Consider the following 15,869-nt stretch of genomic DNA (forward strand, 5'->3'; position numbering starts at 1 on the left):
GTGCGAGCAGAGATGGAGGACCTTCATTGCTACATTAAGCACCAGCAGCGTAACTGGCATTAAGTATACATAAACAAAGACCAACAAACAATCAATGTGCAAAAGACAAACTGTGTAAATAAAAAACAAATACTGACAACATCAGAAGCAAAGAGTCTTTGAAAATGAGTCTGTACATCAGAGTAGTGGTGAATGAGGTTATCTAAGCTGGTTCAGGAGCCTGATGGTTTAAGGGTAATAACTGTTCCTGAACCTAGTGTTGTAGGATTTAAGGCTTCCTGTCCAATGCTCTCTTCTCACTGCTGCTATCAGGAAGAAGGTACAAGAGCTTCAGTGCTCACACTACCAGATACAGGAACAGTTATTACCCTTCAACCATCAGGCTTTTGAACCAAAGGGGATAATGTCACTCAACTTCATTTGCCCCCATCACTGAACTGTTCCCACAACCTATGGACTAACTGCCAAGAAGTCTTCATCTAATGTTTTTGATATTTATTTGCAGTCTTTCATTGATTCTACATGTGCAGAGGGAGCTAAAGAAGATCAAAGAGGAATACAGAAGAGAGCTGGAGAACAAGCTTGGGCAGAGTTGTGGAAGGTGTGGAGAGATGGAGAACATCACTGGCTTCAATCAGCCTAGCTGTAGAGTCTTGGAATTCAGCTGTGAATGGGCAAATGAGTTAAACCAATTCTTCAATACGTTTGACAATTGCCCTCCTATTCACAACTCCCTCAGCACACCAGTCCAGGGACCGAGGCACCCAATGCTCCCTCAGCACCAATGCCTCCCCTCCTCCAGTTTAACACGTGGATGAACAACACCGGTAACTACTGTCTACATCCTCTGCTTGCCCTGCACATACCATCCACACACCAACTGCTGTTATCCTGATCTTCACCCCTCCTGGCCCCTACTTTTTGCTAACTCCCCAGTCATCGTGGACTCACCTTCATTACTAAGCAGGTGAGAAGGGCACTGGGGAACCTCAGACATGGCAAAGCATTGGGACCGGGTGGTATGAACCCCAATGACCTGAAGGAGTGTGCTGAGCAGCTGTGTGGAGTTTCAATCTGAGTCTCAGCCTGGAAAGGGTCCCAACTGTGTGGAAAACATCATGTGTGGTCCCAGTACCCAACAGGGGCCAACTAAAAGTTTTGAATGAATTCCGTCCAGTGGCCCTGACCTCACACATCACAAAGACCCTAGAAAGGCTGGTCCTAGCTCAGCTCTGACCTCTGGTTAGATCAGCCCTTGATCCCCTAAAATTTGCCTATCAGGAGCACACTGGAGTCAATAATGCTGTCATCTACCTGCTGAACAGAACCTACTCCCATTTGGATAAGTAGGGCAGTACTGTGAGGATCATGTTTTTTTGGTTTCTCAAGTACTTTCAATACCATACAGCCCTCATTGCTGGGGGTAAAGCTCTGTTCAATACAGGTAGGCACTTCCACTGTATCCTGGATAATGGACTACCTGCCTGGAAGCCCACTGTTTGTGCAGCTTCAGAACTGCGTGTCAGACATGGCTATAAGCAGCAATGGGGCACCCTTCCTGTTTACCATGTATACCTCGGACTGAGTCAGGTTGTGCAGAAATTCTCTGATGAGTCAGCAATTGTTAGGTGTATAACCATATAACCATATAACAATCACAGCACGGAAACAGGCCATTCCGGCCCTCCTAGTCCGTGCCGAACTCTTAATCTCACCTAGTCCCACCTACCCGCACTCAGCCCATAACCCTCCACTCCTTTCCTATCCATATACCTATCCAATTTTACCTTAAATGACACAACTGATCTGGCCTCTACTACTTCTACAGGAAGCTCATTCCACACAGCTATCACTCTCTGAGTAAAGAAATACCCCCTCGTGTTTCCCTTAAACTTTTGCCCCCTAACTCTCAAATCATGTCCTCTCGTTTGAATCTCCCCTACTCTCAATGGAAACAGCCTATTCACGTCAACTCTATCTATCCCTCTCAACATTTTAAATACCTCGATCAAATCCCCCCTCAACCTTCTACGCTCCAATGAATAGAGACCTAACTTGTTCAACCTTTCTCTGTAACTTAAGTGCTGAAACCCTGGTAACATCCTAGTAAATCGTCTCTGCACTCTCTCTAATTTATTGATATCTTTCCTATAATTCGGTGACCAGAACTGTACACAATATTCCAAATTTGGCCTTACCAATGCCTTGTACAATTTTAACATTACATCCCAACTTCTGTACTCAATGCTCTGATTTATAAAGGCCAGCGTTCCAAAAGCCTTCTTCACCACCCTATCTACATGAGACTCCACCTTCAGGGAACTATGCACTGTTATTCCTAGATCTCTCTGTTCCACTGCATTCCTCAATGCCCTACCATTTACCCTGTATGTTCTATTTGGATTATTCCTGCCAAAATGTAGAACCTCACACTTCTCAGCATTAAACTCCATCTGCCAACGTTCAGCCCATTCTTCTAACCGGCATAAATCTCCCTGCAAGCTTTGAAAACCCACCTCATTATCCACAACACCTCCTACCTTAGTATCATCAGCATACTTACTAATCCAATTTACCACCCCATCATCCAGATCATTTATGTATATTACAAACAACATTGGGCCCAAAACAGATCCCTGAGGCACCCCGCTAGTCACCGGCCTCCATCCCGATAAACAATTATCCACCACTACTCTCTGGCATCTCCCATCTAGCCACTGTTGAATCCATTTTATTACTCCAGCACTAATACCTAACGACTGAACCTTCTTAACTAACCTTCCATGTGGAACTTTGTCAAAGGCCTTGCTGAAGTCCATATAGACTACATCCACTGCCTTACCCTCGTCAACATTCCTCGTAACTACTTCAAAAAATTCAATAAGGTTTGTCAAACATGACCTTCCACGCACAAATCCATGCTGGCTACTCCTAATCAGATCCTGTCTATCCAGATAATTATAAATACTATCTCTAAGAATACTTTCCATTAATTTACCCACCACTGATGTCAAACTGACAGGTCTATAATTGCCAGGCTTACTTCTAGAACCCTTTTTAAACAATGGAACCACATGAGCAATACGCCAATCCTCCGGCACAATCCCTGTTTCTAATGACATCTGAAAGATCTCCGTCAGAGCTCCTGCTATCTCTACACAAACTTCCCTCAAGGTCCTGGGGAATATCCGGTCAGGACCCGGAGATTTATCCACTTTTAAATTTCTTAAAAGCGCCAGTACTTCCACCTCTTTAATTGTCATAGGTTCCATAACTTCCTTACTTGTTTCCCACACCTTACACCATTCGATATCCTTCTCCTTAGTGAATACCGAAGAGAAGAAATCGTTCAAAATCTCTCCCATCTCCCTCGGCTCCACACATAGCTGACCACCCTGATTCTCTAAGGGACCAATTCTCTAAGGGACCAATCTCTAAGGGAGAACAGGAGGGTAAATACAGGGCCTGGTGGAGGATATTGTTAAATGGTGCAAACTGAATCATCCGCAGCTCAAGATCAGTAAGACAAAGAAGATGGTGATGGACTTTAGGAAGAATAAAGTCACTGCTCCCTGTTACTATTGATCATGACGATGTGGATGTGGTGAAGACCTACAAATACCTGCGGGTGCACTTAGATGACAGACTTGAATGCAACACCAACGCAGAGGCTGTGTACAAGAAGGGCCAGAGTCACCTCTACTTCCTAAGGAGACTGAGGTCCTTTGGAGTCCGCAGGCCTCTCCTTCACATGTTCTAGCAGTCTGTTGTCACTAGTACAATTCTCTGTGCAGTGGTGTGCTGGGGCAATGGCATCAACACAGGTGATGCCAACAGGTTCAATAAACTGATTAGAAAGGCTAGCTCTGTTATAAGAGTCAAACTGGACACACTGGAGGCTGTGGGAGAACCAAGGGCCCTACGGAAAATCCTAGGAATTCTGGACAATGTTTCTCACCTTGGCCGAAGAGAGGAGCACTTTTAGTATTGGACTAAGACAACTGCACTGCTCCAAAGAGTGCCATAAGAGGTCATTCTTACCCTCGGCCATTATGCTCTACAATGAGTCACTGGGGAAGTGATGACCCACCCCCCCTCCTGTTAGACTGTTTGAGGTAACTTATTTTTTATTCTTTCTTACTTCTTTTCTAATGTTGTATATCTGTGCACTTGTAATGCTACTGTGACATCGTAATTTCCTTTGGGATCAATAAAGTATTTATCTATCATTTTTTCTTGGATTTATTGAGTGTGCCCACAAGAAAATAGATCTCAGAGTTGGAAATGGTGACATATACTGCATGCACAGTAATAATAAATTTACTTTGAGCTTTGTTCCTGTGATGACATTGCAAACTAAGATTTTCATTGCAACCATGTAGACATGTACTTGAGCATATGACAAAACTCCACTTGATATTACCTTTCTACTCTGGGGAAAAGACTGACTCACCACCTTATCAGGCCTCTCGTGATTTTATGCACTTCTCTCCGGTCACCCCTATGGTACTCTAGAGAAAACAATCCCAGTCTGTCCCACTCATCAGATCTCATACATTTCATTCAGGCAACATCTGGGGAATCACTTCAGCATCTTCTCCGAAGCCTCCACTTCCCCCCTACAGTGCAATGGCCAGAACTGCAGATGACGTTCTGAAGTTTCATATGCTGATGAAGAGGTTCATAAGGAGTTTGAGGAGCTTTGGTATGCCACCAAGGACTTTTCTAAATTTCTATTGACGTATCGTGGAGAGCATTCTAAATGGTTACACTACCATCTGGTTTGGAAGGGCCACTGCACAGGATTGGAGAAAGCTGGTGAAAGTTACAAACTCATCTAGCTCCATTACAGGCACTCGCCTCCCCAGCATCGAGGACATCTTCAAAAAGTGATACCTCAAAAAGTCAGCATCTGTCATTAAGGACACCCATCACCCAGGACATGTCCTCTTCTCATTGCCAACATTGGAAGGAGGTATAGGAACCTGAAGACACACAAAGTTTTAGAAACAGTTCCTTTCCCTCCACTATCAGATTTCTGAATGGGCAATGGACCCATGTACGCTACCTCACTATTCGTTTTCTTAATGCTTTCTTTTTGCACTATTTATTTAATTATATATGTATACATCAGAATCAGGTTTAATATCACTTGCTAATGACATGAAATTTGTTGATTTTATAGCAGCAGTACAATGCAATACATAATAATAGGAAAAAATGAATTACACAGATAAATTACGTAGTGCAAAAATAGAAATAAAACACGAGGTAGTGTGTGTGTATTTATATATATATATATACACACACACACACAAATATATGCATTGTGATTTATAGCTTAAATTATGTATTGCAAAGCACTGCTGGCACAAAGCAACATATTTTACAGCAAACAAGAAAATCTGCAGATGCTGGAAATCCAAAGCAACACATAGGAACTCAGCAGGTTAGGCAGCATCTATGGAAAAGAGTAAACAGTAGACATATCAGGCAATATACCCTTCTTCAGGACTGAGGGGAAGTGGGGGCGGGGAGGAAGAATACCTGAATTAAAGAGTGGGGGGAGGGGAAAGAGGCTGTCTGGAAGGCGATAGGTGAAGCCAGATGGGTGGGAAAGGTGAAAGGCTGGAGAAGAAAAACATCTGATAAGAGTGTGGACAATGGGAGAAAGGGAAGGAGGGGGGACCCAGGGTGAAGTAATAAGCAGGTGAGAAGAAGCAAAAGTGCGGGGAGTAAAGGAAGGGAGAGGGAAATTTTGTTCACCAGATGGAGAAATCGATATTCATACTATCAGGTTGTAGGGTACTCAGACCGAATACAAGGTGCAGTTCTTCCATGGAGGATGGCTTCATCTGGCACAAGAGGAGGCCATGGATTGACACATTGGAATGAGAACGGTAATTAAAATGTTTAGCCACTGGGAAGTCCTGCTGGAGGTGGATGGTGTGGCAGTGTTGGACATGGCTGTCTCCCAACAGACACAATATAAGACCCCAGCAGATTTGTAGGTGAAATGTTGACTCACCTGGAAGGACAGTGTGAGGCCCTGAATGGAGATGAGGCAGGTGGCATATGGGCAGGTGTAGCACTTAGGCAGCTTGCAAGGATAAGTGTGTGGAGGGAGATTAGTGGAGAGGAACAAATGGACAGAGGAATCACAGAGGGTGCAATCCTCACAGAAAGTGGAAGGGAGGGAGGCAAAGACATGCTTGGTGATAGAGTACATTTGGAGATGGTGGTAGTTGCAGAGGATAATGTTTTGGATATGGAGGCTCACACACAAAATACTCGACGAACTCAGCAGGCCAGGCAGCATCTATGGAAAAAAGTACAGTCAACGTTTTGGGTTTTGGCTCAAAATGTCGACTGTACTAATTTTTCCAATAGATACTCCCTGGCGTGGTGAGTTCCTCCAGCATTTTCTGTCTGTCGCTTGGATTTCCACCATCTGCAGATTTTCTGTTTGTGCATATGGAGGCTGATGGGGTGATAGGCAAGGACAAGAAGAACTCTATTTCTATTACAACAGCGAGAAGGTAGGTAGATGTACGGGAAATGGAGGAGATGCAGATGAGGGCAGCATCAATAGTAGAGGGAGGGAAACACCATTCTTTAAAGAAGGAGAACATCTCTGATGCCCTAGATCGCAAAGTCGTATCCTGAGAACAGATGAGGCGAAGGCAATAACTGAGAAAAGGGTTTACAGGATATAGGGTGGGAAGAGGTATAGTTCAGACAAATACAGGATTCAGTAGGTTTATAAAAGATGTCAGTTGACAGTTCATACCCAGAGGTGGCGATAGAGAGATCAAGAAAAAGTGGGAAAGTGTCAGAGATGGCTCAAGTGATTTTAAGGGCAGGGTGGAAGTTAGAGGCAAAATTGATGAGTGCATGGGTGCATGAGAAGCAGTGCAAATGCCGTCGTCAATGTAGTGGAGAAAGAGTTGGTGAGTATAATGGGGAAAGCTTCGAACATAGACCGTTCTACATAGCTGATGAAGAGGCAGGCATAGCTTGGGCCCATGGCTACCCCTTGGGTTTAGAGAAAGTAGGAGCGGAAAAATTGTTCAGGATGAGGACCTGATCTACCAGATGGTGGGGGGTGATGGTGTTGGGGTACTGGTTGGTACGTTATGACATACCCCGGTGATATTAAACCTGATTTTGATTCTAACATGGCTTCTTTGCAAGGCCTGACCTGCAAGTGCCTAATTCTGCTCATATAATCTATGGTCTTGTGCTGAGTATTTCCAGCATCTCCATTTTTTTCTCTTCAGTTTTTCTTGGTTCAGGGGAGCTGTGTAAGAAGGGTTTGATGATCCCATGGAAATGGGAACAGTTTTTCTCCCTCATCAGAGCACAGAGTGAGATTTATAAAGTCGGGGAGGAGGCCGTAGGACCATTAAGTTATGGGAGCAGAATTAGGCCTCTTTGCCTGTTGGGTCTGCCCCACAATGTAATCGTGGCTGATTTTATTTCCCTCAAACCCTTTTTCCCGCTTTTCCCTCTAAGCCCCTGGCTGAAGGAATTCTTCTATTCTCAGTTCTAGTAACACCCAACCTCAGTGGGAAAAGCCTCTCATTTTATTTTAATCAAATCTCCACTCTTTCTCCTGCGCTCCAGGGAATGGAGTTCTAACCTATGCAACCTTTCCCTGTAACTCAGGTCCTCAAGTCCCAGCAATAGTCTTATAAATTTTCTCTGCAATCCTTTAATTCTGTCGATATATTTCCTGTAAGCAGGCAACCAGAAATGCACATAATATTCCAAATTTGGCCCCATCAACATCTTGTACATCTTCAACATAACATCCCAACTCCAGTACTCATTATTCTGATATATGAAAGTCAATGTGCCAATAGCTCTCTTTACGACCCAATACCACTTTCATGGAGTTATGATCTGTTTTCTCAGATCCCTCTGTTCTACTACATTCCTCAGTGCCCTACTGTTCACTGTGCTGTGCAAGTCCTACCCTAGTTTGTCCTCCCAAAGTGCAACACATTACAATTGTCTGAATTAAATTCAATCTGCCATTTTCCCACATGGTATAGATGGTGCTGTAAGCTTTGGCAATCTTCCTCACTGTCTACTTTACCCCCAGTCTCGGTGCAAATTTGCCAATACAAATAAATCATTAATATCGATGGGTCATGGTAGTGTAGTGGTTAGCGTGATACTATTACAGCTTGGGGTGCTGGAGTTTGGAGTTCAATTCTGGCATACTCTGTAAATACACTTCTATGTTCCTCCCTGTGTACACGGGTGTTTCCTCTGGGTGCTCCAGTTTCCTTCCATAGTCCAAAGATGTACCTACCAGTTAGTAAGTTATTTGGTCATTGTAGATTGTCCTGTGATTAGGCTGGTGGGGGTGGGGGGGAAGGGAAAACAAAAAAATCGGTGGCTTGCTGGGTGGTGAAGTTAGAAGGGCCTCAAGGGTCTATTCTATGCTGTATTTCTGATAAATAAAGTAAATAACCAATGATCCCTATGATACACTGAAAGTCACAGGCCTCCACTCAGAGGGGCAACCATCTACTATCACACTTTTGCTTCTCTTGCTAAGCCAATTCTGAATCTAACTTACTACCTCATTCTGAACGCCAAGCAACTCAACCTTCTTGACCACCCTCCCTTGTGGGACCTGTCAAAGATTTTGCTAAGTCCATGTAGATAATGTTCACTGCCTTTCCTTCATCAACTTTCAAATACTTAACTGTCCCTTGGATTACCCTCCTATAATTTATCCACTACTCACAGTCAGACTCACAGTCCTAAAATTCCCAGCTTATTTTTAAAGCCTTTCTTGAACAACATTAGCACCTCAGCTGTGGTTAAGAACGTTTTAACTGTCTTGCTGGGGGCTGTGCAATTTCTGCACTAGTCTCCCACAAGGTCTGAAGTGGCATCATGTCAGGTCCTGGGGACTTATTCACCCTAATTTGCCTCAAGACAGCAAGCACCTCCTCTTCTGTAATCTGGATACAGTCAATGACCTTATCATTGTTTTGCCTTAGTTCTGTTGATTCTGTGACCATCTACCAAGTAAATACAGATGCAAGAACTCCTTTCAGTTCCCTGCACAGGTGACCACACTGACACTCAAGTGGGTCAATTTTGTTCCTTGATATCCTTTTGCTCTTAATGTATCCGCAGTAGCCCTCGTGATTCTCTTCACCTTGTCTGGTAGAACAACCTCATGCCTTCTTTTAGCCACCCTGACTTCCCTCTTAAGTGTTTTCTTGCATTTCTAATACTTCTCAAGTGCTTCATTTGTTCTTTGCTGCCTATACTTGGTATGCACCTCCTTCTTCTTAACTAGGGCCTCAATATCCACTGAAAATTAAGGATCCTCAACTTGTTAACTCTCTAAATTTCACTTTTGAAGGCCTCTCACTTATGAAGCACAGCTTTTCCAGAAAACAACCTGTCCTAATCCACACTCACTAGATCCTTCTTGATGCCATCAAAACTGGCCTTTCTCCAATTTAGAATCTCAACCAAAGGTCCAGACCTAATCTTCCCCATAACTCAATTGAAACTAATGGAGTAATGATTCAAAAGTGTTTCCTCACACACTTCTGTCAACTTCCTAGTTGGGACCTCTATTGATTATGGAAACTTTTCTGAGCATATTTGACAGACACTATCCAATCCTGCTCTTTACTGTCTAGGAAAAATTAATACGTTAAAAGTTAATAATCATCTATCACAAACTCACTTTTCTTGCTATCTACAAATCTGCTCCTCTAAATATCATTGACAATTGGATGGTCTATAATATAATCCCATTTATGCAGTTATTCTTTTCTTATTCCTCACTTCCACCCATATAGCCTGAGTAGGTGAGTCCTCCAGTCTGAGCACTACCACAACATTCTCCCTAATGAGCAATGTCACCCATCCCCCTTAATCTCTCTCCCTTCATCATGTCTAAAATAATGGAACCCCAGAACATTGAGCTGGTAGTCCAGCCCCTCCTGCAACCAAATCTCACTAACGGTTGCAATGTCATTGTTCCCATGCTCATTCACCTTACCTACAAAACTCCCTGCAGTGAAATAGATACAACTATTTGACAGTAGTCTCACCAAGCTCAACCTTACAGTTGAGGATTTAGGATTAACATCTATGTTCCCTACAACCATTCCACTAACTGCCCTGGCACTCTGCTTTCCAACCCCCTGCAAAACAGATAGGTGACAGATTTTTTTCCAGGTCTCTAATGCATTTAAGGTGAGTGGGAAAAGTTCAAAGAAGATGAGGGAGCAATTTGCTGTTTTTACAGAGAGCAGTAGGTGCCTGGAATGTGTGGTGGTAGAGGAGATATGACAGAGCCATTTAAAAGGCAGATGAATGTGCAGGGAATGGAGGGATAAGGACATCGTGTAGGCAGAAGGGATTAGTTTAGTTAGGCATTTAATTACCAGTTGAATTGGTTTAGAGTGACTTCATATTCATATTACATTGTGAGAGTAAGCATTCGGCATGGACTAGAAGGGTCGAGATGGCCTGTTTCCGTGCTGTAATTGTTATATGATTATTTCCAAGCTGTACTATTATCTGTTCTTGTAGCCAATACCCTGGCTAATAAAGGAAAATATCCCTTTTGCAACACATACAAAATGCTGAGGCCAGATCTCAGCAGATCTGGCAGCATCTGTGGAAATGAATAAACAGCCGGTGTTTTGAGCTGAGACACTTCTTCAGGACTGGAAAGAAAGGGGGAAAGATGCCAGAGTGAAACGGTGGGGAGAGGGAAGGAGGATAGCTAGAAGGTGATAAGTGAAAGGTGGGAAAGGTAAAGGGCTGGAGAAGACAAAATCTGCTTGGAGAAGAGAGTAGACCATAGAGGAAAGGAAAGGAGGAGGGGCATCAGGGGGGAGGTGAAAGACAAGTGAGAAGAGATAAGAGGACAGACTGGGGAATCGAAGGAGGGAGGGGAGAGGAAAATGTAATTATTAATTTATTAAGATACAGCACAGAATAGGACCTTCGAGCTGCGCTGTCCAGCAATGCCCCAATTTAATCCAAGCCTAAATACGGGACAATATACCATGCCCAAATGACCTACCAACCGTTACGTCTTCTGACAGTGAGAGGAAACTGGAGCACCTGGAGAAAACCTTTGCACAGGGAGAAGATACAAACTCCTTACAGGTAGCAGCAGGTACTGAATCCATGTCGCAGGTATTGTAAAGCTACTGCAAGCCGTCTGGTAGGAGAAATCAAAAGGCGAATTTCTTTTCAAACTGGAAGGAGAAATTGATATTCATGCCATTAGGCTTGAGGCCACCCCAACCCTGAGGGCGGCTTCAACGTAGCACAAGAGGAAAAATGGACCAACATGTCAGAATGGGATGGGAATTAGAATTAAAATATTTGGTCACCGAAAAGTTCTGCTTTTGGCAGATAGTGCTCAATGAAGTGGTCTGCCAATTTATGACAGGTGTCACCAATGTAGCGGAGGCTGCATCGGGCGCACCAGAAGACCCCAGCATATTTTCAGGTGAAGTGTTGCTTCACCTGGAAGGTCTGTTTCGGGCCCTGAATGGAGGTGAGAGGGGAGGTGAATGAGCAGGTTAGCACTTTGGTTGCTTTCAGGGATGTGCTGGGAGGAAGACTAATTGGGAGGGATGAACGGACAAGGGAATCACAGAGGGCGCAATCCCTGCAGAAAGCTGGGGCGGGCGGATGGAGAAGGGAAGGTACAGAAATATTTGGCGGTAAATCTGTTTGCAGATGATATGAAGATTGGTGGAGGGGCAGGTAGTGTTGAGGAAATAGGTAGGATGCAGAAGGACTTAGACAGATTAAGAGAATGAGCAAAAAAAGTGGCAAATGAAATATAATGTTGGAAAATGTATGGTCATGCACTTTGGTAGTAGAAATAAATGTGCGGGCCATTTTCTAAATGGGGAGAAAATCCAAAAATCTGAGATGCAAAGGGACTTGGGAGTCTTTGTGCAGAACACCCTGAAGGTTAACTCGCAGGTGGTGAGGAAGACAAATGCAATGTTAGCATTTATTTCAAGAGGTCTAAAACACAAGAGCAAGGATGTGATGCTGAGGCTTTATAAGGCACTGGTAAAGCATTACTTTGAGTATTGTGTAGGTTTGGGCTCCTCATTTTAGAAGAGACTTGTTGCATTGATGATTCCAGGAATGAAAGGGTTATCACACGAGGAACGTTTGATGGCTCTGGGTCTGTCCTTGCTGGAATTCAGAAGGAATGGGGGGGGGGGGGGGAATACCTTTCGAAAGTTAAAAGGTCTAGACAGAGTAGATGTGGAAAAGATGTTTCCCATGGTGGGAGAGTCTAGGACAAGAGGGCACAGCCTCAGGATACAGGGGTGTCCATTCAAAACAGAGATGCAGAGAAATTTCTTTAGCCAGAGGGTGGTGAAATTGTGGAATTTGTTGCCCATGTGCAGTTATGGAGGCCAGGTTGTTGGGTGTATTTAAGGCAGAGATTGATAAATTCTTGATTGGACATACTATCAGAGGTTACGGGAAGGCGTCCGGGAAATGGGTGTGAGGAGGAGAAAAAAAAGATCAGCCATGATTGAACTGCAAAGTAGATTCGATGGGCCAAATGGCCTAATTCTGCTCCTATGCCTTATGGTCTTATGTTTGGAGATGGCAGAGGATGTGTTGGGTGCAGAGGCTCATGGGGGTGAGGACAAGAGGGCTCATCACTGTCTTGCCAATCTATTTCCCTCCCACAGCAATATAGTGTTGAATATCCACCACACCCTCCGACAGTTTAGCACTGTGTCCTCACCATGAGGTGCTCCAGAACTGCGTGGTACTGCCTCACGGTAGCTGTTTCTGCCTCCGTGCACAAGGTCCTCAGTGAGGTCCTTGCCTCCTCCGAAGTGGAGCTCATTTCCTGTAGAAAGAGAGGGAGAGCATTAGGCATCTCTGTGTGTCTTCCCTCACTCCACTCCCCCAGGGTCTCTTTGTCTCCATTTCCCTGTGCTTGCCCTCTGCTTCTGCCCTCGGGCACCCAGTGAAGGATGCCCAAAGATCCTGTCCTTCATCCCAATCCCCCTCCACAAAACCGGGGGCAACTGCTCCCTCTCAGTACAGCATGGCGCACCCAGTGTGTTTGGTGCCCAGGAGCAGTGCGAGTACATTGGGTTATGCCCCTATACAGACAGGGGAAGGGGAAGAAAACTTTCCAGAACCCTGTGGTAGTGCCTCACGGTGGCTACTTCTGCCTCCTTGCACAAGGTCATTAGTGAGGCCCTTGCCTCCTCCAAAGTGGAAGAAGGGTTTGACCGAGTTGTCCCACCATACTGGAGGAAGGGTGTGATTTTATTCTGCGTTCTGTTTACCTTGTTCTACCTCAATGCACTGTGCAATGAACTGATGGGTATGAATAGTACGCAAGACAAGCTTTCACTGTACACCTGTACGTGAAACAATAATAAACTAATTTCAGTTCTTATTCTGCCCCTGCCCGGACCTCATTCCTCCCCTGATTTCCGCCCTTCCCGCAGCCCAGATCTTCCTCCTGTGACCCATCTTCCCAACGCCGCTCCTGTCCACCCCACTTCCTCCATCAAACCACCCTGCCTCTCGCACCAGTACACCGCTCCCCACCTCCACCAAGAGAAGATACCTTTAGTAACAGCTGCAGTAGAACGTCCTTGTCGAAGGGGATGAAGTGTTCCTCGTAGTCGTCCGGCATCTGCTCCAGCTCCTCAGGATTCACTCCTTCCCCATGCGATCCAGAGTCACTGACCCTCACTCCGTTACCACTTGATAGGGAGTAAGCGACCCTCACTCCTGCCAGCTGCGTTCCAGATTGATTGGTTCTCACTCTGTCACCCCTCGATAGAGAGTTACCAACACTCACCCCTCTGCTCTGCGATCCGGTGTCACTGACCCTCAATCCTCTGGCTCTCAACTGTGCTACTGTTGCCCAGGGGAGCCAAACCGGGATCCAGTGGGGTGGGAGAATGAGCGCCGTGCGGAGAGATGCCGGGAGATGGAGCATCCTGCCGGAAGGAGGAACGAAGAGGTGAATGACCCAACTAAGGAGGAAGGTGGAGACCTACCCCACCCCTAACAGGGACCCCCTTCCTCTTTTTGTACAGGGGAGTGATCCAAACTACTCACAATGATCCTAGGCACCAAACAAGCTTCAAGTTCCTGGGTGTTGATATCTCAGAGGATCTATCCTGGACCCAGCATGTTGATGCAATCACAGGGAAAGCACACCAACAGCTCATTACTACCTTTGGGGAGGACGTACAAGAGCATAAAGATCCACGCTCACCACTTAGAATGGTCCATGAACATTACCTCGCTATTATTCTTTTGCAGAGTTTTTTTTAAAATGTAGCTTATAGTGATTAGTTATGCCTGCACTAGACTAATGCCAGAAAATGACAAATTCCACAACTTGCATCAGTGGCAACAACCCCGATTCTGATTTCAATGCAACAGGAATAAGGCTGGAGGTGGAGGCAGATATGGCAGAGGTGTTTAAGAGGCTCTTAAGCATATGACGGTGGAGGGAATGGGGTGATATGGACATTCTGCAGGCAGACGGGATTAGTTTAAATACCGGTTCAATTAGCTAGGCACATTTCATTGGTTTTTCACTCAATCTTGGAGCACCTAGACAGCAAAGATGCAAACATCAGGATGTTTTTTGTCTACAGCTTGGCAATAAATACTATCATCACCTCAAAACTAACCAATAAGTTTCAAGACCTTGGCCTCAGTATCCCTTTGTGCAACTGGATCCTCGATTTCCTCACTTGCAGGCCCCAACTAGTTTGGATTGGCAATGATACCTCCTCCACAACCTTCAAGCCCCATTCCTCTCTTCCTCCAACCCACACAGATAACAGTCCTCCCCAGTGGGGTCACAGAGATTTGCATGCCTGACTCCAACCAACAGGGCTTGACTTCAGACTTCCAAGTCGACCCTTGGGCCGTGATCCTTGGCATCGATTCTAGGATACGCCAGTTATTGAACACTAGGCATTGAGCTCTGGACTTGACTGGACACTAAACCTCAAACACCTCCACTGTAACCTGGGGTGTCATTCAAACTCATTCTTCCTGCCCACAAGGAACTCCAACTCCACAACCCACTGACAAGTCAGGTAAAGATAACAAAGACAAGAATCCCTTGTATGTGCTTCAGCGTCCCTGTGAATGTTCAAAGAACAGAGGGATATCGACCCCAACCCCTCACCACCACTCCATCCCCTTTGGAGTGACTATCCAGAAGACAAAATACAGGACAAATTAAACAGGATTAACACCAGTGTGGAAGAACAGAGGGATCTTGGGAGTCCACGTCCATAGAATCCTCGAAGTTGCCACACAAGTTGATTGGGTTGTTCAGGTGTATATTGGCCTTTATCATTTGAAGGATTGAGTTCAAGTACCATTAGGTAATGTTGCAGCTCTATACAACCCAAATGTGGAATATTGTGTTCAACTCTGATTGTCCTATTATAGCATGTGGAAGCTTTAGAGAGGGTGCAGATCTGAATGGATTAGAAAGAATACCTTATGAAGATTCACAGCAAGCAGGCAGCGGAGTAAGTCGCCGTTTTTCAGGAGAAAATTCAGATTTTTTAAAACTAGTTTTTTGAAAACTACTTGGGATAAAAGAGGCACGACTGTGCAGGCGCATGACCTCAGAGCGTGGAAGGCTTAAAAAGAACACCGCCACATCCAGCGGGCAGCGGAGTGAGAGGGTGAAGAGTGATAGGGCTTTGGCTCAACGGGTTTAGGCAGAAACGGGAAGACGCTTCCTACGACCGTTGAATCTTATAGTAAAGGGGTAAGTTACAGGTTTATTTATTTAGTAATAACAGTAGCATTATAGGTTTGCA

General features: G+C 44.9%; 1 protein-coding gene across 3 annotated transcripts in view; it reads right to left on the reverse strand.

Annotated features, from left to right (window-relative positions):
* Positions 1–15,869, reverse strand: part of LOC140715945 (transmembrane protein 143-like) — a 61,405-nt gene that overhangs the window by 37,303 nt on the left and 8,233 nt on the right. For all 3 annotated transcript variants that reach the window (XM_073028538.1, XM_073028537.1, XM_073028536.1), the window contains exons 2-3: positions 13,631–14,009; positions 12,788–12,895 (exon numbers count right to left, since the gene is read on the reverse strand). In XM_073028538.1, coding sequence (XP_072884639.1) covers positions 12,788–12,895; positions 13,631–14,008 — 486 coding nt within the window. In that variant the 5' untranslated portion in view covers position 14,009. The remainder of the gene's footprint in view (positions 1–12,787; positions 12,896–13,630; positions 14,010–15,869) is intronic.

This window comes from Hemitrygon akajei, chromosome 24 (assembly GCF_048418815.1).
Source record: "Hemitrygon akajei chromosome 24, sHemAka1.3, whole genome shotgun sequence".
In the NCBI taxonomy this organism is placed as follows: Eukaryota; Metazoa; Chordata; class Chondrichthyes; order Myliobatiformes; family Dasyatidae; genus Hemitrygon; species Hemitrygon akajei.